This window comes from Bufo gargarizans, chromosome 7 (assembly GCF_014858855.1).
Source record: "Bufo gargarizans isolate SCDJY-AF-19 chromosome 7, ASM1485885v1, whole genome shotgun sequence".
Lineage (NCBI taxonomy): Eukaryota > Metazoa > Chordata > Amphibia > Anura > Bufonidae > Bufo > Bufo gargarizans.
In genome coordinates this window covers 79,595,227-79,617,932 of record NC_058086.1, presented here as the reverse complement: position 1 = coordinate 79,617,932, position 22,706 = coordinate 79,595,227, and the positions used below count along the sequence as shown (strand labels likewise).

Here is a 22,706-nt window from a genome sequence, read left to right as displayed (position 1 = left end):
CTTCATAGCTCTAGAAGCTGCATGTTCCAGGATCCTGTGTGCCTAAGACAGAACATCAAAGGAGGAAGTATTCCCTATTTAACAGTTAACAGCTCTAAGGCTTCTAGCCCAGCTCTAGAGACAGGCCTTCTTGTACATGGGTGAAGGGAAAATACCAGTAACAATTCAGCAATATTACTTTATATTTACACTTACCCGAAGTACTGATTGCACAGTTTGCAAAGGATATGTGACTGCTGTGGCAATAGCTTTGGCAATAGCTCCAATTACAAACACTTGAAAAGAAGAAAGCTGATAAAAACAGAAGGAGCCAAGTTAACATAGTGCATAGTAATAGCTACAACAGCAAGATTAATAATTATTTTGGGATTGGATAAACTTGATATAGTTTCTTTACTCATTAAATGGTAGCCTGCATTTTTTTAAAATCATTTTCCAGTTTTATTGTTTCCTGATTATTAATTAATTATGAAAGTTTAAGGTACTTATGTACCCAGTCAGCGGCTGCAGATGGTCTCCTAAATTCAACTGTATAGCCATTTTCAGGCACAATTATTGCTGGGGACATTTTAAGTGACATTATTATTTCTGGGGGCATAATTATCAGTGGGACACTATTTTGTTCTGCAGTATAGTATTTGAGGACATTTGGGAATACAGCAGGAACCGTATGGGGGTGGCAGAAGAATGGGGATTTGTGTTGAGAAGGTAGGGAGAATGAAGGAAGATTCAGGAATGTAAGATGAGACATAGCTAAAAAAGAAGCAGTCAGAGGTGCAGGGCAAATGGTAAAGATGAGAATAGAGAATGTCTATATCAGATAAAATGTCACTGGACGTAAAAGGTATGTAGTGCTGTATTCTCCTGTACGTTTGGTAGTGCTAAAAGACCAGACAGCATGCTGAAGGTAGGGATGGCTCGGTGCAGTGGCCAATTTCTCACCTTCTCAGCCCTCTCCTTCATAACACACACATCATAAAAAGATGAGGACAGAACATGGCAGCTGGTGCTGGCCACTGCAGAGGGCCAGCTTCTGGGGAGGTATTTTGTGCTTCACTGTGGTATTTTAGCTATGGCAGTATATAGTGCTGCACTGTGGCATTTGGTTTTGCTGAGGCAGTATGGCGGCCAATTACAGCATGTGGCCAATTTAGATTTTTTTCTGGGGCCACTTTAAGTTCTCAGACCGCCCCTGCCTGTAGTGTACATCTGATTTGATGCCCATGTAAGACTGCTGAGATGTAGCAACCAGAGATATGGTACTTTGCGGATTAATTGCAGCATAGATATAGTAACATTCAAACTAGTAACATAACATAGTTTATAATGCTAAAAAAAGACATCTATCCATCTAGTTCAGCCTGTTATGCTGCAAGTTGCAACTGACAGGTAAAGTGAATGTTAACTTTGCTAATTTAGTGCCAATGGCACCTATCAAGGGTTATAAGCAAGTTAATCAGTTTTTGAGGTTTCTGCGTTGGAAGCAGGAAAATGAACATGTGTAAGGATCTAACCAAATTTGAGAAGGGCCAAACTGTGCTGATTTAACAACTGAATTGAAGCATCTCCAAAATGATGGGTTTTGTTGGGTGTGCCTGGTATCCAGTAGTAAATACCTATGAAAAGTGATCTAATAAAACACAACTGGTGATTTGGTCATAGTGCTCAAGGCTCACTGGTGTGTGTGTGTGTGTGTGTGTGTGTGTGCAAATCAAAGACCTTCTAAAAAGCTAATATGGCACAAATCTGTGTATTACAGCTTCCTTGGTACGTGGATAAAAATCCACAGTGGGAAACAATGGTGTGTAAATTGGGTGGTCTTTTGAAAGAGGTGTTCTTTTGGAGAATTTACACAGGCACATATACAATGCATTCGGAAAGTTTTCTGACCTTTTCACATTTAGTTATGTTTTGGCTTTCTGCCAAAATGAAAAAAAAAATATATATAAATAAAGTTTTCCCCCATCAATTTGCACTCAAAAAAGGAAAAACTAAAATTTGACATTGACATAAATATTAAGACACTTGAAATTTAGCTCTGGGAGCCTCCTATTTCTCTTGATTGTCTTTGAGATGTTTCTACATCTTGACTGGAGTCCATCTGTGGTAAATTCAGTTGACTGGACATGATTGTCTATGTAAGGTCTCAAAGTTGACAATGTATATTAGAGCAAAAACCAAGCAATAAGGAGGAAAGAAATGCCTGTAGAACTCAGAGACAGGATTGGGCACAGATCTGGAGAAGGGTACATAACATTTTCTGCTGCACTGAAAGTACCCCAAAGCACAGTGTCCTTTATAATTCTTAAATGGAAGACGTTTGGAACAACCAGAATTCTTACTCGAGAGGACTGCCTCACCAAACTAAGTAATCAGTGGAGAGGGGCCTTGGTAAGAGAGTTGACCAAGAAATGGTTACTTTGGCTAAGATCCAAAGCTCCTGTGTGCCAATCGAAGACACTTCCAGAAGGTAAACCATTGCTGTTGCAATCCACCAATCTTGGCTTTATGGCAGAGTGGCCAGAAAGAAGCCTCTCCTTAGTAAGATATATATGAAAGCCCACTTGGAGTTTGCAAAAAAAGCACCTGAAGGACTTTCATACTGTAAGATATAAGATTCTCTGGTCTGATGAAACCAAGACTGAACTTTTTGCCCTGAATTATAAGTGTTATGTCTGGAGAAAACCACACTGCTCATGACCTGTCCAATACCACCCCCTGGTGGTTGTAACTTCATGCTGTATGGGTAATTTTCAGCAGTTGGGAAAGGGCAACTATTCCGGGTTGAAGGAAAGCTGCGTGGAGGAAAGTACAGAGATATTCCTAATGAAAACCTTATCCACAGAGGTCAGGAACTCAGACTGGACCAAAGTTTCATCTTTCAACAAAGCAATGACCCTATGCACACAGCAAAGACAACACAGGAGTGGCTTAGCGAAAACTCTGAGTGTCTTGAGTGGCCCAGCAAGAGCCTCGACATAAACCCAATGGAAAACCTCTGGAGAAACCTGAAAATGGCTGTTCACCAATGGTCCCCAGCAATAAATTAGCAAAGATTTAAAACATTCTGTTGTCACTTTCTCATTATGGGGTATTGAGTACAGAATGATGGGAAAAAATTTATATTAGCACAAGGCTATAAGAAACCAAAATGTGAAAAAAGTGAAGGGTTCGGAAGACTTTCCAAATGCACTGTAGATATATGTATAGTATTATTATTGTTTATTAAAAAAGTGCAATTCATTCCATAGCGTTGTACATTTGAAAAGGGGTATACATACATAATACAGACAACTGAACTGAGCATAAACAAGACGAGTTACAAACTGGTACAGAAGGAGAGAGGGCCCTGCCCGTGAGGGCTTACAATCTACAACGTATGGGAGAAGGACACAGTAGGTGAGGGTGAAATTGGTCATGGCGGTATCGAGGCAGCAGGGTCACTGTTTGTAGGCATGTCTGAAGAGGTGGGTTTTCAGGTTTCTTTTGAAGGATTGCACTGTAGATGAGAGCCTGATATGTTGGGGTAGTGAGTTCAGAGTGTGGGGGATGCATGGGAGCCGATTGTGGGAAGAGGTTATAAGAAGAGAGGAGAGAAGGAGTTCTTGTGAGGATCGGAGATTGCATGTGGGGATGTACTGGGAAAGTAGCTCAGAGATGTATGGAGGGGACAGGTTGTGGACGGCCTTGTATGTATTTGTTAGTATTTTGAACTGAATTTGCTGGACAATGGGGAGCCAGTGAAGGGATTGGCAGAGGGGAGAGGCAGAGGAGTAACAGGGTGAGAGGTGCATTAGTCGGGAAGCAGAGTTGAGGACAGATTGGAGGGTTGCAAGAGTGCTAGATGGAAGGCCACTGAGGAGATTGTTGCGGGAGATGGCGGGAGATGATGAGGGCATTTTCACAGATTCAAAGTTGAGGAAAACACGAATGCGGGAGAGGTTTTTGAGTTTGAGGCGGCAGGTGGTGGAAAAGGCTTGGATGTGCGGTCAGAATGAGAGGGCAGAATCAACGGTCACTTCAAGGCAGCGGACTTGGTTGACCGGGGAGAGTGTGCAGCCTTTGATCGTGACACAGCTACAAAAGATATAGATGCCAGATAGCTATTAGAACAAATCCCAGCAGTAAATAGAAGTATAATATTATGGATTGAAAATAACATTCACAAACATTACATACCACATCAAGTATCACCATGGAACACAATATAACCCTTAAAACACAACATTAAACTATGATTTTACCTCTGCCTGCTGCCTTAGGAGCTGACGCTTTAATCCTTCATAGAACATGAACTGGATAGCTGGGTTGAAAACCAGAAGTAGAGAAGGTAATGTACCATTCCAAAGTGCTAGCACTCCCTCCTGTTGCACTATCTTTTGAAAAGCATCTAAAATAGAACATAAAATGGATGAAAAAATGTGTACTGGATAGATGGTTAAATGGAAAATACCAAGTTTTATGTACTGTATGTATGCTGATTTATGAAAAATAGATACAGTGGATATACAAAGTCTACACACCCCTATTAAAACGTCAGGTTGCTGTGATGTAAAAATAAAATAAAAAATGAGACAAAGATAAATCATTTCAGAACTTTTTCCACCTTTAATTTGACATATAAACTGTACAACTCAATTGTAAAACAAACACATTTTTTAGGTAGAGGGAAGAAAAAGTACAAAAATAAAATAATATGGTTGCATAAGAGTGCACACCCTGAAACTAATACTTTGTTGAAGCACCTTTTGATTTTATTACAGCACTCAGTCTTTTTGGGTATTTGCCCACTCTTCTTTGCAAAACCACTCCAAATCTGTCAGATTGTGAGGGCATATCCTGTGCATAGCCCTCTTCAGATGACCCCACAGATTTCCAATCAGATTCAGGTCTGGGCTCTGGCTGGGCCATTTCAAAACTTCCTTTCTCGATTTGGTTGTATGCTTCGGGTCGTTGTCATGTTGAAAGATGAAGTTCCTCTTCATGTTCAGTTTTCTAGCAGAAGCCTGAAAGTTTTGGGCCAATATTGAATGGTATTTGGAACTGTTCATAATTCCCTCTAGCTTAAATAAGGCCCCAGTTCCAGCTGAAGAAAAACAGCCACCACCATGCTCCACTGTGGGTATGGTTTCTTTTGGTGATGTGCAGTGTTGTTTTTGCACCAAACATATCTTTTGGAATTATGGCCAAAAAGTTCAACACTGGTTTCATCAGACCATAACACCTTTTCCCACATACTTTTGGGAGACTTCAGATGTGTTCTTGCAAAATGTAGCCTGGCTTGGATGTTTTTCTTCGTAAGAAAAGATTTTTGTCTTGCTATTCTATCCCATAGCCCAGACATATGAAGAATACGGGATATTGTTGTCACATGTACCACACAACCAGTACTTGCCAGATATTTCTGCAGCTCCTTTAATGTTGCTATAGGCCTCTTGGTAGCCTCCCAGACCAGTTTACTTCTCGTCTTTTCATCAATTTTGGAGGGACTTTCAGTTCTTGGTAATGTCACTGTTGTGCCATATTTTCTCCACTTGATGATGACTGTCTTCACTGTGTTCCATGGTATATCTAATGCCTTGGAAATTCTTTTGTACCCTTCTCCTGACTGATACCTTTTAACAATGAGATCCCTCTGATGTTTCAGAAGCTCTCTGTGGACCATGGCTTTTGCTGTGGGATGTGACTAGGAAAATTTCAGGAAAGACCAACTAGAGCAGCTGAACTTTATTTGGGGATAATCAGAGGCAATTTAAATGATGGCAGGTGTATGCCGACTCTTATTTAACATGAATTTGAATGTGATTGCTTAATTCTGAACACAACTACATCCCCAATTATAAGAGGGTGTGCACACTTATGCAACCACATTATTTTTGTTTTCTTCCCTCCACCTAAAAGATTTCAGTTTGTTTTTCAATAGAGTGGTACAGTTTATAGGTCACATTAAGGCCTCTTTCACACTACCGTATGGCTATTTCAGTGTTTTGCGTTCCGTTTTTTTTCTGTTGTTTTTCCTTTCCGTATGTCCGCAAAAACCTTTCCGTATGGTTTCCGTATACGATCCGTTTTTTACAGATCCAAAACGGAAGGTAAAAAAAATTGACATCATTTTGGACACATCCCCTTTTTCACTCCCCCTAATTAACTTGGTCATGTGATAGTTGTGACTCCATTTTATGCAGCTACTTGCAGCATTGAGAGCATACTTGGAATCCTGTGTTTGGCAGACATTGGTTTCTGGCTACAATTTTCTGTTGCATCATGGCTGAGGAGGAAATGGTTCTCTTGTACTGGCCTATTTCTCAGGAACACTGACATCAGCCTACTATGGTGAACGTGAAACCAAGAAGGAGGCATTTGGTTCACCCAATTGTCTATTCAGCGGCGCAGAAAGGGTCATTTCCACAGACTGTACATGGATCTGCGATAGCATCCTGAGAAATTTCATGGGTATTGTCGTATGTCTGTGAACAGCCTTGACTTGTTGTTAGCGTCTCTATGCCCTGGCCTCACATACCAGGACACACATCTGAGGCTCTGCATTTCTCCAGAGGAACGGCTCCTCGTCACGTTGAGGTATGTATATTTATCATTATTTATATATTTATGTGATAGTGTAGATGCAATGTGATCATGTGCATCTAACAATAAATGTAAAATGTGGGGAGTGACAGTATATGTGTGTTGCATTACGCTTTTTTTGATAGTCTCTTTCAGATTTTTGGCAACTGGGAATTCATTTTCATCTCTGCATTATCAGTTCCTGCTGGGAGTCTCAACGATTTCTCAGATAGTTAGTCAAACCTGTGATTTGATTTGACAGAGACTCCGGGAAGCGGTGATGCCAGAGCCCAAGGCTGAGGATTGGATCCGAATTACTGAGGGTTTTCATGTCAATGCACATTTTCCTAACTGTATTGGGGCACTGGATGGTAAACACATACAGGGAGTGCAGAATTATTAGGCAAATGAGTATTTTGACCACATCATCCTCTTTATGCATGTTGTCTTACTCCAAGCTGTATAGGCTCGAAAGCCTACTGCCAATTAAGCATATTAGGTGATGTGCATCTCTGTAATGAGAAGGGGTGTGGTCTAATGACATCAACACCCTATATCAGGTGTGCATAATTATTAGTCAACTTCCTTTCCTTTGGCAAAATGGGTCAAAAGAAGGACTTGACAGGCTCAGAAAAGTCAAAAATAGTGAGATATCTTGCAGAGGGATGCAGCACTCTTAAAATTGCAAAGCTTCTGAAGCGTGATCATCAAACAATCAAGCGTTTCATTCAAAATAGTCAACGGGGTCGCAAGAAGCGTGTGGAAAAACCAAGGCGCAAAATAACTGCCCATGAACTGAGAAAAGTCAAGCGTGCAGCTGCCAAGATGCCACTTGCCACCAGTTTGGCCATATTTCAGAGCTGCAACATCACTGGAGTGCCCAAAAGCACAAGGTGTGCAATACTCAGAGACATGGCCAACGTAAGAAAGGCTGAAAGACGACCACCACTGAACAAGACACACAAGCTGAAACGTCAAGACTGGGCCAAGAAATATCTCAAGACTGATTTTTCTAAGGTTTTATGGACTGATGAAATGAGAGTGAGTCTTGATGGGCCAGATGGATGGGCCCGTGGCTGGATTGGTAAAGGGCAGAGAGCTCCAGTCCGACTCAGACACCAGCAAGGTGGAGGTGGAGTACTGGTTTGGGCTGGTATCATCAAAGATGAGCTTGTGGGGCCTTTTCGGGTTGAGGATGGAGTCAAGCTCAACTCCCAGTCCTACTGCCAGTTTCTGGAAGACACCTTCTTCAAGCAGTGGTACAGGAAGAAGTCTGCATCCTTCAAGAAAAACATGATTTTCATGCAGGACAATGCTCCATCACACGCGTCAAGTACTCCACAGCGTGGCTGGCAAGAAAGAGTATAAAAGAAGAAAATCTAATGACATGGCCTCCTTGTTCACCTGAACTGAACCCCATTGAGAACCTGTGGTCCATCATCAAATGTGAGATTTACAAGGAGGGAAAACAGTACACCTCTCTGAACAGTGTCTGGGAGGCTGTGGTTGCTGCTGCACGCAATGTTGATGGTGAACAGATCAAAACACTGACAGAATCCATGGATGGCAGGCTTTTGAGTGTCCTTGCAAAGAAAGGTGGCTATATTGGTCACTGATTTGTTTTTGAATGTCAGAAATGTATATTTGTGAATGTTGAGATGTTATATTGGTTTCACTGGTAAAAATAATTAATTGAAATGGGTATATATTTGTTTTTTGTTAAGTTGCCTAATAATTATGCACAGTAATAGTCACCTGCACACACAGATATCCCCCTAAAATAGCTAAAACTAAAAACAAACTAAAAACGACTTCCAAAAATATTCAGCTTTGATATTAATGAGTTTTTTGGGTTCATTGAGAACATGGTTGTTGTTCAATAATAAAATTAATCCTCAAAAATACAACTTGCCTAATAATTCTGCACTCCCTGTACGTGTTAAGAAACCTCCTCACTCAGGGTCCCGGTACTACAATTATAAACAGTATTTTTCTGTCGTGCTAATGGCCTTGGCTGACAGTACTAGTACAAGTTTATAATTGTGGATATTGGGGCCTATGGGAGCACTGCAGATTTGCGTGCATTTTCAGTACTTCTAGAATGTGTGAGAGACTTTGAGCCGCCCAGATTGCTGCCAGGTTCTGTGGGACTACAGGCTCCATTTGTTATTGTCGCTGATGAAGGGTTTGCTTTGACACCACATGTCATGCGCCCCTTCCCCAGACGCAACCTGCAGCCCGTCGGTATGCTGAATGTGCATTTGGAATACTCTTACACAAGTGGAGAGCATTACTGTCATCCATACAGATGTCGCCGGACAATGCCACCCTCGTTATTAAAGCATGTGTGATCCTGCATAACTTTGTTAGGATTTATGATGCTCCGTCAGAAATTGATGATGTTGCACCTAGTATTTCTTCATTCATCTGGAGAGTTGGACCAGACCCTACATGGACGACATGGAACAGCAGGGCTTGAGGTTCGGGCCCTCTATGAGCATTATTTTTCAAGTTCTGAGGGTGCATTGCTGTAGCAGATGGACGTAGTTCATGGCAGACTATGAAGTGTCTGGACTCTGGTCATATTAGTATTTTTTGTTTTCTAGTGAGTATTTTTATTTTATTTTTTTGGGGGGAGGGGGGTTATATGTAGATAGTGCAGGGACTCACAAGACAAAGAGGACCCGTGACGTGGGCTTGTGGGCTGGGGTTATAATGTAGCCCATAAAAAATATGTTGTCAATCATGTTCAATGATAAAATGTTAGTGATCAAATTTATTTGGGGGGGACTACAATAACCCTCTAATACCTCTAAAATAGGAAATGTTGTAATAGGTTTGTAGAGTTTGCAGATGTGCAATGATAGTTTGTGAAATCGTAACACATCTTTTCTTTCTTTACGCAGGCAGATTATTTCACACCGCTGTCCAAGGTCCTACCATTTGAGTTGATGTCCGCCCTTTTTTTTCCAAAGAATTGGCTATCAATCCATGAGCCATATGTATGTTTGTAGTACAGCAGAAATGATTACCTGGCGGCCCTCCAGCTGTTGCCAAACTTCATTGCCCTGCATGGCTGCACATCATACAGTTAAATTGTGACATGCCGGGATTAATAGTTTGGATAATAGAGCTGGTGGGCATCAGGTTGCGCATAGTTGCCTGTTGAGGAAAGCGCGGATGCGGGAGAGGTTGATAAAACAATAGTATATGCACAGTCCTAGTTGTATGTATGTGTATAATCAAATAAAGACTTTGTACAATATTTGCCCTGTATGCATATGATCAAATACATTGAACGTATAACATTAGAGATTATAGTGAATGATTTAAGTCGATACATAGAATGTGGTGTATTTTTTTATTTATATGGTAATTAAAACATAACCAACAAAAATCTTGCTTTATATTCAGCTTATATACAAAGAAAAGTAAAAAATATAAATGAACAAATTACAAGTTGAAAAGTTCCTGTGTAAAAGGACCTTGCCCTTGGTGATGAGGCTTAGCCACATGACTTGGGGGTGGGTAGGTGACTTCTCCTGGTAAATTTTGGTGGTGCATAAATGGTTGCTCCTGCGAAAAAAGGGGCTGCAAAGCCGAGCTGGGCCTAGCATGTTGAGGGACCATGCTGGGCACTGGTTGTGTGCTTACCCTGAAAGCTCATTTTTTAACCTCTTCCGGACACAGGGCATACAGGTATGCCCTTATGTCCTGGTACTTAAGGACACAGGGCGTACATGTACGCCCTGTGTATTTTCGATCACTACCGTGCGGCTGGCGGTGGTCGCAACCCGGTGCCTGCTCAAATCAGTGAGCAGGCACCTAGGCTAAATGCGCGGAGGGGTCCCGTGACCCCCCCATGTCGGCGATCGCAGCAAACCGCAGGTCAATTCAGACCTGTGGTTTGCTGCGCTTTCTGCAGTTTCTGATTCCCGCGGTCCCTGACCGCGGGGATCAGAAACTTTAGTATTCCTAAAATATATCTTTATCTTTTCCCCTGCACCCCTGAGTGATTTTATCCCGGTGGGAGGTGCAGGGGGAGGGTTGCGGGCGGTGCGGGAGGCGGCCTCCCCTTGAATAATCGTTGGTGGTCAGTGGGTATACCAGGGTGTCAGCACATTGCTGACCCCCTGGTATAAATGGCTGACATCTGTGATGCGATGTCAGCCGTTTAACCCTTTCCATATTGCGGTCCGTACGATCCGCGGTATGGAAAAGGTTAACAGTAAGACAGTAAGAGGGGGCTCCCTCCCTCTCCCATCAGGGGGATGCTGTGACTTTGCAGCCCCCCGATGGGAGAGAGCCCCCAGACAGATCCCCTCCTTACCCTTCCCCGTCTGCGAAGTTGTGGCAGACGGGGAAGGTTCCCATGGCAACAGGACGCCTTCTCAGGCATCCTGCTGTCCATGGTGCTGAACAGATCTGTGCTAAAGTGTAAGTAAAATACAGTACAGTACACTATATAGTGCACTGTACTGTATTATACAGACATCAGACCCACTGGATCTTCAAGAACCAAGTGGGTCTGGGTAAAAAAAAAGTAAAAAAAAAAGTAAAATTCAAAACACATTTATCACTGATTAAAAATGAAAAAAAAAAAAAATACAATTCCCTACACATGTTATATATCACCGCGTCCGTAGCGACCTAATCTATAAAACGGTCATGTTACTTTACCTGAACGGTGAACGTCATAAAAATAAAAAATAAAAAACTATGATGAAATTTTGCCCAAAAAGGTAATAAAAGTGATCAAAAAAGTTGTATGTACGCCAAAATAGTACCAATCAAACCGTCACCTCATCCCGCAAAGCATGAGACCCTACCTAAGATAATTGCCCAAAAACTGAAAAAACTATGGCTCTCAGAATATGGAGACACTAAAACTTGTAAAAAAAGATTTTTTGTCACCTTACTTCACAAAAAGTGTAATAGCAAGCGATCAAAAAGTCATACGCACCCCAAAATAGTGCCAAACAGTCATCTCATCCTGCAAAAATCATACCCTACCCAAGATAATTGCCCAAAAACTGAAAAAAATATGGCTCTCAGAATATGGAGACACTAAAACTTTTTTTTTTGTTTAAAAAATGAAATCATAGGTATCGCCATGTTCGTGACAACCTGCTCTATAAAAATATTACATGATCTAACCTGTCAGATGAATGTTGAAAGTAACAAAAAATAAAAACGGTGCCAAAACAGCTATTTCTTGTTACCTTGCCTCACAAAAATGTAATATAGAGCAACCAAAAATCATATGTACCCTAAACTAGTACCAACAATACTGCCACCCTATCCCGTAGTTTCTAAAATGGGGGTGAAATTTTGAAATTGTATCTCTATTTTTCATTAAATCTTGTGGAACACCTAAAGGGTTAACAAAGTTTGTAAAATTAGTTTTGAATACCTTGAGGGGTGTAGTTTTTCTTAGATGGGGTCACTTTTATGGAGTTTCTACTCTAGGGGTGCATCAGGGGGGCTTCAAATGGGACATGGTGTAAAAAAATAAATAAAACAGTCCAGCAAAATCTGCCTTCCAAAACCATACGGCACACCTTTCCCTCCACGCCCTTCTGTGTGCCCGTACAGTAGTTTACGGACACATATGGGGTGTTTCAGCAAACTAGAGAATCGGGGCAATAAATATGGCTGTTAACCCTTGCTTTGTTACTGGAAAAAATGGATTAAAATGGAAAATTTGCCCAAAAATTGAAATTCTCAAATTTCATCTCCATTTGCCAATAACTCTTGTGCAACACCTAAAGGGTTAACAACGTTTGTAAAATCAGTTTTGAATACATTGAGGGGTGTAGTTTCTTAGGTGAGTCACTTTTATGGAGTTTCTACTCTAGGGGTGCATCAGAGGGGCTTCAAATGGGACATGGTGTAAAAAAAAACAGTCCAGCAAAATCCAAAAACCAAACGGCGCACCTTTCACTCTACGCTGTAGAGTAGTTTACGGCCACATATGGGGTGTTTCTGTAAACGGCAGAGTCAGGGCAATAAAGATACACAGTCTTATTTGGCTGTTAACCCTTGCTTTGTTAGTGGAAAAAATGGGTTAAAATTGAAAATTAGGCAAAAAAATGAAATTCTCACATTTCATCCCCATTTGCCAATAACTCTCGTGCAACACCTAAAGGGTTAACGAAGTTTGTAAAATCAGTTTTGAATACCTTGAGGGGTGTAGTTTATAGAATGGGGTCATTTTTGGGTGGTTTCTATTATGTAAGCCTCGCAAGGTGACTTCAGACCTGTAGTGGTCCCTAAAAATTGGGTTTTTGTAAATTTCTGAAAAATTTCAAGATTTGCTTCTAAACTTTAAGCCTTGTAACATCCCCAAAAAATAAAATATCAGTCCCAAAATTATTCAAACATGAAGTAGACATATAGGGAATGTAAAGTCACCACAATGTTTGGGGGTATTACTATGTATTACAAAAGTAGAGAAACAAAAACTTTGAAATTTGCAAATTTCTTCATTTTTTTTGTAAATTTGGTATTTTTTTATGCAAAAAAATAAACTTTTTTGACCCAATTGTGGCAGTGTCATGAAGTACAATATGTGACGAAAAACAATCTCAGAACGGCCTGGGTATGTCAAAGCATTTTAAAGTTATCAGCACTTAAAGTGACACTAGTCAGATTTTCAAAAAATGGCCTGGTCCTAAGGTGAAATAAGGCTGTGTCCTTAAGGGGTTAAGGCTATCCACACAAAACACCACCTCATGTGGATCTAATTGGGTCTTAAAAATAGTCACAACTGATGTCATGACATCCGCAAAAAGGGTTTGCTTATACAAAGGCAGCTCTTTCAGAAGATGAGCAAGGCCGCTAAGCATTCTCTTCTCACTCTCTTCTGTATGTCTCTGCCTCAAATACTCAAGCACTTGAGTCTGTACCTGTGCTTGAGTATATGCGGCAGAATCAGGGTTCGGAGGTGCCACCTTTCTCCTGCGTGGCTGTCTCCTTCTGGGCTGGGGACTAGATTCTATGTCTCCAGATGGTCCCTCCAGAGCAGAGGACTCCTCCCTCTCTTGATGTGGCAGTTGCTGGACAGGTTCCACCTCATCATCCCCAGGACGAGGGGAGCCCGGGCCATTTGCTGCCTGGTCGGAATCACTGCTGGTGTTGGCAGTTTCCCTCTGTGGCTCCAGGTTGTCAACAGTGCTGTAGAATGAGAGAGAATGTTATACAAACAATGTGTATATATGAAGTGTATAATAAAACACATTCCCAGCACACTCAGCCACAGAGAGCATCCGCTGTCAGCAGTCTCAGCACCACCACTCAGTGCCAGCTGTCCACTTGACATTTAATATAGACTATTCCTACTAATGTTTTTGCACTACTGTTCTATCGGCCATTAATGTCTAGTGGAGGATAAATACATTACATAATTTGAACATGGATTGGTACACAGTTTCCAATAGCCATATGCTGATTTGCAGAGGTCAAGCTCTCTTTTGGTACTGTCAGTGATGTACTGTCCTTGTCAACAATATGGTAGACAGCGACTTCCTCATAGCAATTTTGACCACCTGCCAAATGGACACTTATGGATGCTCCTTTGCGCGCTCCTCACCTGTTTAGAATGTCATCCATTTGTGCAGGTCATGTCAGTATTTTAGCAACGCTAGATGCAAATATTATTCTAGCATGGTGTGGACAAGGGCAGTATAGTACTTTACAGATACAAAAGTGTACCAGGCATGTGCAAACCAGGTAAGGGTTCAGCATAGCCTTTTAAAGGGGTTTTCTCATCTCAGACAATGGGGGCATTGTCTTATAGGTGTGGGTCCCAATGCTGGGACCTGGACCTATACAGAGAACGGAGCCCTGAAAGTGAAGAACCACCCTCCATTCATTTCTATGGGTCCGCGCTGGCTCAGCTATTGCCGTCTGCCCCATAGAAATTCAACTTCTATGCTCCTATTCAACTTCTATGGGAGAGGAGGGGATTAGCGCTTAGTGGTAGACAGTGACCAGGAAATCTGGGCTCCCGCAGCCCCAGTGCTCCCCGCTCCGTTCTCGATATCAGACAATGGGGGCATATCCTTGCGATATGCCCCCATTGTCTAAAATGGGAATACCCCTTTAATACATTACTTTCTCGGATGTTCTAAATACAACTAAAATCAAAGCCAGAAGCTAGGTTTGATTTTTTTCTTGTAGAGTATATAAATTACAAACATTACAAAAAAAGTATACTCACTCGCGGCACAGGTAAGGGCTTATCTGTGCCTCGCCGGACTTGTGAAAAAAGATGGCAGCCCGCATATGTTCGCGGACGAACAATGCGAACTGGCCATCACTGATAACAACCTTTTTAATAGGATTATATACATACACAATGATAACTGCACATGGAAAACACAAAAAAAGATGTATATTAGCAATGAATTTGATTTTAAAGAGCTTAGGCCAAAAGTCGTTAGCTACCATTTATTAAGTATAGGACATTCATAAAAAGAGTTTGTCTAATATATGTTGTTTCAAAACATTTCGCAATAATCGTTACCAACATTTTTAAATAGCGTCATAGAGTTATTGTCTCCATGGTTAAAATAAAACCATTCAATCCATCTGCAGGGACCGTGTTTGCACAGTACAGGTACATTAGCTGATTTATCCAAGCTATACTGTTCCCAGCCAAATGATAGGGTGGCACGTTTTCACAATACTAACTAAGCATGTACACTACTGATGGATAGCAGGGTTGTTGTAACCACGGAAACGTGACAACGATTTAAATGTTTATCCAAAGTTTTACGTTTACATACAGGGACAACATATATGCAGATATACTGCTGTTTATTAGAATCTACAACTCAAGGCATGTCCAGACATAATAAAGGTCAAGGCTACTGTCATGAATCAGTAAGTGACCAGTAATAAGCTGTTAAATTCCATACAGAAAAAAAGGTTGCTTTCTTGAAAAAACTGTGATTGAATCAATCATTTACATGTGCTTTTTATGATGCATTAAAATATATCTGTTGGCCACAAAAAAAATTACAAATAACGCATACAAGGACGGTAATGAAAACATTGTTAAAATGAATACATACTATTCAAAAGGAATACACATATGCATGGGTTAGCTTACCTAATTTGCAGCGTTTGGCGGAATTGCCCTTCTCCCACTCTTGGGCAAGCATCTCCTGTGTCACCTCATTCCAGCCACGCTCCTTAAATATTTTGTCATGGTAGGTATCCGTGCGGGAGTCCCATAGCTGGGGACGCTCTTGGATCACAGAGATAACTTTCTCCACATCCATCTTCTTCTTGGTTTGCAGCCAAGCCAGACAAGTTGAAACCGGTTTCAGCACCTGCACATGTGCTCAGTCAAGTTTGGCAACCAAAAACACATGGCCACAGTGGGCTGGGCCTAGCACTTGTTAATGACAGATCCGCAAAAAACGGATGACATAGGGATGCGTTCCGTATGCATTCAGTTTTTTTTATGGACCCATTGACTTTAATGGAGCCACAGAACGTGATTTGCGGCCAAATATAGGACATATTCAATCTTTGCAAGGAACGGAGATACGGAAACGGAATGCATATGGAGAACATTCCGTTTTTTTGTGGACCCATTGAAATAAATGGTTCCGTTGCTTGATGATATACACCTGTGATTATGATTAGTAATGTGTTAGTCTAAATTTTCTTGTAGTATATTTTGAGGGTAGCGCCCTGATTTAGACTGATCAATGCCCATCTGCCTGGGGCTCCTGAGCAGAGTATAAATGTAGCTGGTTCCTCCACTGCCCTGAAATTTGTAGGCTTGGGCAAGTCCAAGAGAGGCGGCATATTAGTGTTAGGTATCCATCTGCAGAAGCCACCTTGACGCCTGGTAGAAGGGCCTGACACACGCTTGATCACAAATGTATGCAAAGAGCTTCTATTTTCTCATTTATAGTAGGTATAATACCACTTTAATCTAGTATGATCCCCATTTCTCAATTCTATCGTTCGCATGTGAAAAGTTGTGCAGCCATTTTTTTATTTATCAACTTTGTATCATATAGTAATGTTTTTGTAAGAAAAAAATGCTTCAACATTTATGTTGAGGATAAGGATAAAAAATACAGCTTAGGTGCTGAAGATGGCAGAAACCACGCAAGATTTCGGGCAAAATTGTGTGCCTGTTAGCCATTGCCAATTAGACACCCTTAGGCCTCTTTCACACGGGCGTCAGTTTTTTTGCCCGGATAAGAGCCGGGTGCGTTGCGGGAAAATGCGCGATTTTTTCTGCGCGAGTGCAAAACATTGTCATGCGTTGCACTCGCGTGAGAAAAATCGCGCATGTTTGGTACCCAAACCCGAACTTCTTCATAGAAGTTCGGGCTTGGGATTGGTGTTCTGAAGATTGTATTATTTTTGTTATAAGGGAAAATAATAGCATTCTGAATACAGAATGCATAGTAAACCAGCGCTAGAGGAGTTAAAAAAATAAATAAAAAATTTAACTCACCTTAGTCCACTTGCTCGCGAAGCCCGGCATCTCCTTGTGTCTCCTCTGCGCTGAAGTTGAACAGGACCTGGGGTGAGCTGCTCCATTAAATACAGGTTAAGGACCTTCGATGACGTCACTCCAGTCATCACATGGTACGTCACATGATCTTTTACCATGGTGATTCACCATGGTAAAAGACCATGTGATGACCGGAGTGACGTCATCGAAGGTCCTTAAGCGATATTTAATGGAGCAGCTCACCCCAGGTCCTGTTCAGCCGCTCAGCGCAGAGGAGACACAAGGAGATGCCGACTTCGCGATCAAGTGGACTAAGGTGAGTTAAATTTTTTATTTTATTTTTTTAACCCCTCTAGCGCTGGTTTACTATGCATTCTGTATTCATTCAGAATGCTATTATTTTCCCTTATAACTATGTTATAAGGGAAAATAATAATGATCGGGTCTCCATCCCGATCGTCTCCTAGCAACCGTGCGTGCAAATCGCACGGCATCCGTACTTGCTTGCGGATGCCATCCGATTTTCACACACCCCATTCATTTCTATGGGGCCTGCGTCACGTTGAAATCGGACAATATAGAGCATGCTGCGATTTCAACTGAACGCACAAGTGATGCGTTAAAAACATCGCTCATGTGCACAGCCCCATAGAAATGAATGGGTCAGGATTTAGTGCGGGTGCCATACGTTCGCCGCACGGATCGCACCCGCACGGAAAACTCGCCCGTGTGAAAGGGGCCTTAGGGTGTCAGTGCATATAGAGATTCTCTGATGCAATTTTGAGCCTACTTGTAAAATCAAGTGTGGATGGTAAAGGAAGAAAAAGTATTAGGACATATACTACTCTTTTTTTTAAAAATCCACTTCTGGCTTTGGTTAAAACAGCATTAGAATACAAGGTCATAACCTGAATGTGTACCGTCACCCATAGACAGTCATTACAAATATTTGCAGTGGTATAATTTTCTAAAACAATGCACTTAAAAGGGGTTGTCCGGGATAATTATATATATTTTTTTAAACATCTTACTCACCTTTAGTAGCCAAGTCTATGTTCCCAAGATGGTTTTAGGTAGCTATTACACTGGAGCATGGCTCCTACAGTCCCCAACAGATTGTTTACATATCTGTTTATCTGTGCGATCACCTCCTGCCGCACTGCACTGTGGGTCCCAGTGCAGCGCCGCATCTCCTGGTTTCTACTAACATCGCGTCCCTGCACCTGCCCCCTCATACATATTCATGCCTCCTAAACATCGTCCACTCCTCTATAGATTCGCCCCCTCATACATATTCATCCTCCTGCCTCCATTCATTATAAAGCTTCATGCCCGGTGGCATCACCGGATTGGAGGGGCTGGGCATAGTGCGATGTCGGTCGGCTGGCCTAGTTACCGCCCCTCCATCCCTACATAATTACCTAGGCTGCCAGTGATGTCACTGGGCTCCCTGAGCAGCGGAAGAGGAGGCTTCGCTTGCCTGCCAGGGACCCGATACGTCACTGAAGACAAGAAAATACTCACTTCCGGCCAAGAATTTACTGGATGAAAACGGGGCTTGAGAAATATGTTCAAAAGGTAGTACATGCATGTTTGTAAACTGTATGTCAGTAGATTACTATTAGACCAATGTCCCCCAATCCCAGACAACCCCTTTAACTATCATAGTATATAAATGGAACTTTTAATAGCATTTTTTAAAACACAAAATAGATTAAAATTCATATAATGAACAAATCCATGGAAAATATATACAGTACTTAAAATCGATCTAAAAACTGTGTCTATAATGGGAATACAACAGATACAAAGAGCAGGCACTTAGTGTGACGGTATAGCAAAACAAGTAATAAAGGTTATCTCTGAAGATGACCACTCTGCTATAGCAGTAATATGGTCCTTCTTACTCACTGTTACGTTGGTCAGGATTGTGGACCCCATGCAGCCACTGTGAAGTTGGGATCAGCTTACATCTTACCCTGCTGTGCCCCTGAGGCTATCCCTGCCTACAAGCAAGAATCCTCCCCGAAAGGGGAAACCCCACTTCTCAGTGGCTATGCCTTTGTACTGTCACCTATAAGGCCCTGGTAATATATGGTTCTTTAGGGGACCAAAGTTGAAGATCAAGATGGTAAAATATTGTAAAGATAAACCTAAAAATAAATAGTGGTATCCTTATGGTATGAGCTAGATATATAATGGTGGCATCCTGATGGAATAGAGAACGCACATGTTGCTGTCAGTGCTCCTATATATACCCACATGTCCCACATACAAGGCGGAATTATCTGCTCCAACCTAGAACATACACAGATGTGACATCACTTCCCCATCCACTCCACATACAGCCTATGAGACGGACCTGCGCGCTCCAGCCTGCAATGCATGCTGGCGTGACGGCACTTCCTTCACTCCACTGAAGTGCAGATCAAAAGGAAGATATGCGTCTCTGGAGGCATGCACACGCATGTGATGTAACTCAGGCACATGTGGAATCCAGGCCTATACAGGAGCAACAGAAGAGAATATTTTAAAGAAAATATCTCCCTTGCACAAGGCCATAGCCATTTTTGCAGTCCGCATTTTGAGGAACAGAACATTTGGCCCATAATAGAACTGTGCTATTCTTGTCCGGAATATGGACAAAAATAGGACATGTTCTATTTGTTTGCGGGTGCCACAGAAGGGACATATGGATGCGGACAGCACACGATGTGGCCCCATTTAAGTGAATCAGTCCACACACGACACAAAAAATAAAAAATGCGGATTGGATGTGGACTAAAACAACGGCCATGTGCATGGGCCCATATTAGGGTCCATTCACACATTCGTGTGTTTTGCGGATCCATAAAAACACGGACACCGGCAATGTGCGTTCCACATTTTGCGGACCGCACATTGCCGGCACTAATAGAATATGCCTATTCTTGTCTGCAACTGCGGACAAGAATAGGGCATGTTCTATTTTTTTCACGAACGGAAATGCGGACCTGGAAGTGCGGGTCCGCATTTCCGGATCGGGGCCGCACATCGTGCCCGTATGAATGTGGCTTTGCTACCCCTCTCCCATCTCACCACCATGTCCATATCTGATGCTTGGAGTGTTTACCCAATATGCTGCTAGTAATGATGATGGCACATCTATAGAGCCTTAGAGGTTAGAGAGTCGGTAAATGTTTTGTCCAACATCCAAAGTATCTGGCACGTGTCCTACACCAATTAAAAGGAAAATGTAATGACAATTGCTGGGTGGCATTCAGCAGTAGCACTCCATGCATTTTTGGTGCAGCTTATGCACAAATACATTTACTGTTGCTGCAAAACCAAGGAAAAATGCACAATTCAGCACAATTTTATTACATCCTTTTGAGAAAAATGGGAGTATAAGGCCTCTTTCACATGGGCGTGTGCGCCCCGTTGTGTATTGCGGACTGCATTTGCAGATCCGCAATACACGGGTGCCGTTCCATGGGCATTCCGCATCACGGATGCGGACCCATTCACTTCAATGAGTCCGCAAATCCGGAGATGGGGAATGGTGCGGAACAGAAGTACGGAACGGAACCCTACGAAAGAACTATGGAGTGCTTCCATGGGGTTTCGTCCCGTACTTTCGTTCCGCAAAAAGATAGAACATGTCCTATCTTTTTGCGATCCGCTGCCCCACGGACTGTGCTCGTGCATTGTGGTCCGCATTTTGCTGGCCTCAGCACGACCACAGGGCACACACGCCCGTGTGAAAGAGGCCTAAATGTCAGACAAATGGAGGAAATTAATGTGAGATACATGGAGTTACTGCATGAATAATCTCATGGATACCCATGTGCCTCACATTAATGATAAATATGTGAGGCACATGGGCTACTAAAGCGAGTTGCATAGGGTTAATAATTTGAGGCTATGGCTCAGTTTCCAGATGGCAGCCACCCATGTGCAAAGTGCAACACTCCTCAACCTGTAGTGGCCAATGGCTTCACAAATTTGTTTGTTGATGGAGGTATTACCTTCCACCTCCTATTGTCATTGACTGCAGCGGGCAGACATAGTTGTGGCTGCCGCAGTGAAAACCTAGTCTCACCAGCATAGAGATGGGTGGTTGATCCACAGAAATATCTGATTGCCTGATTGGAGTCAGGAAGGAATTGTTTCCCCTAAAGTGGGGAAAATTGGCTTGTACCTCACAGGTTTTTTTTGCCTTCCACTGGATCAACTTGCAGGATAACAGGCGGAACTGGATGGACAGATGTCTTTTTTCAGCCTTATAAACTAGGTTACTATGTCCTCACATTAATGGTACTGATCGCTCCAAGTACCTCAACATTGTTATGCCAAATGTGCACCCAGGGTAACTAATGTCAGGATGAGGGATGAGCGAATAGACTTTGGATGGTACAGTATTAGAATGTTCGATGAGCTTAAGTTATTACTTTGCGAAGTCTTGAGAAACTTTGTGTAATAACTTTGGAAATCATTACTGTAAAAAAAATGTTTTTTGTTAATCGACTTTGGATGTACCATCCAAAGCCGACTTGCTCATCGCTGATCAGGATGATTAAAAAGGGGGTACATAATGTAAAATAATGTTTAGACTGGCATTTTAACTGATCCTTCTAGGCACCATTAAAGGTTGTGTTACTTCAGCAAGTGTCATTTATCATGAAGAGAAAGTTAATACATCATTTATCATGTAGAGAAAGTTAATACAAGCCACTTACTAATGTATTGTGATTATCCATATTGTCTCCTTTGCTGGCTGGATACATTTTTCCATCTCATTATACACTGCTTGTTTCCATGGTTATGACCACCCTGCAATAAATGTGGTGGTGTTCGTGCTTGCACACTATAGGAAAAAGTGCTGGCCTCTTGCTTGGACCATGGGAGCGCACATAGGTTGGTCTTTTTTCTATAGTGTACAAGCGCCAATGGATTGCAGGGTGGTCGTTTTCACGGAAACGAGCAGTGTATAATATAAAATGAATCCAGCCAGCAAAGGAAGCAATAAGGCCTCATGCACACGGCTGTGTTCCGCGGCCGAGAGCGGACCATGGAAACCCGGCCGGGATTCCTGCTGACAGCATGAGCGCACGGCGTCATTGGTTGCTAAGACGCCGTGCGCTTCATGCAGCAGCTGCTGTACAGTAATACACTATATTAGTGTATTACTGTATAGCAGCGGCTGCATGAAGCGCACGGCATCATAGCAACCAATGATGCCGTGCGCTCCTGCTGTCAGCAGGAATCCCGGCCGGGTTTCCACATGTCACGGACGGTGTACAGGAAACAAGGCAAAGCAACATGCATAAATGACTCGCTGGATCCAAAAGCTAAGGAACAACAGGGAGACCCCTGCAGAAGACCTGGCACTTTCCCTGGCTGCTCAGCCTATGCAAAGATCCGAATGGTGGAGGTTTGCATATCCACATACCTTGACTATATAACCCCTGAGCACCCTACAATAGTGAGGGGACATGACCACCGGCTCCCTACACAAGATACGGAGGGAGTCAGGGTCACCTGGGATCCAGCAAACAGAAAATAACAGATAAATGTTCAACACTTAACTTTGTAGCAGAGAGGAGAACAAGATCAGCATGCACACACACTCCAGGAAGAAGTATAAGCCGCCCAGAAAAGCATTCTGGGGAGGAAT

The 22,706-nt window shown here is 42.3% G+C and overlaps 1 protein-coding gene across 6 annotated transcripts in view; it reads right to left on the bottom strand.

Annotated features, from left to right (window-relative positions):
* Positions 1 to 22,706, bottom strand: part of SLC25A17 (solute carrier family 25 member 17) — a 388,899-nt gene that overhangs the window by 141,965 nt on the left and 224,228 nt on the right. For all 6 annotated transcript variants that reach the window (XM_044300759.1, XM_044300763.1, XM_044300764.1 and 3 more), the window contains exons 6-7: positions 4,245 to 4,390; positions 196 to 291 (exon numbers count right to left, since the gene is read on the bottom strand). In XM_044300759.1, coding sequence (XP_044156694.1) covers positions 196 to 291; positions 4,245 to 4,390 — 242 coding nt within the window. The remainder of the gene's footprint in view (positions 1 to 195; positions 292 to 4,244; positions 4,391 to 22,706) is intronic.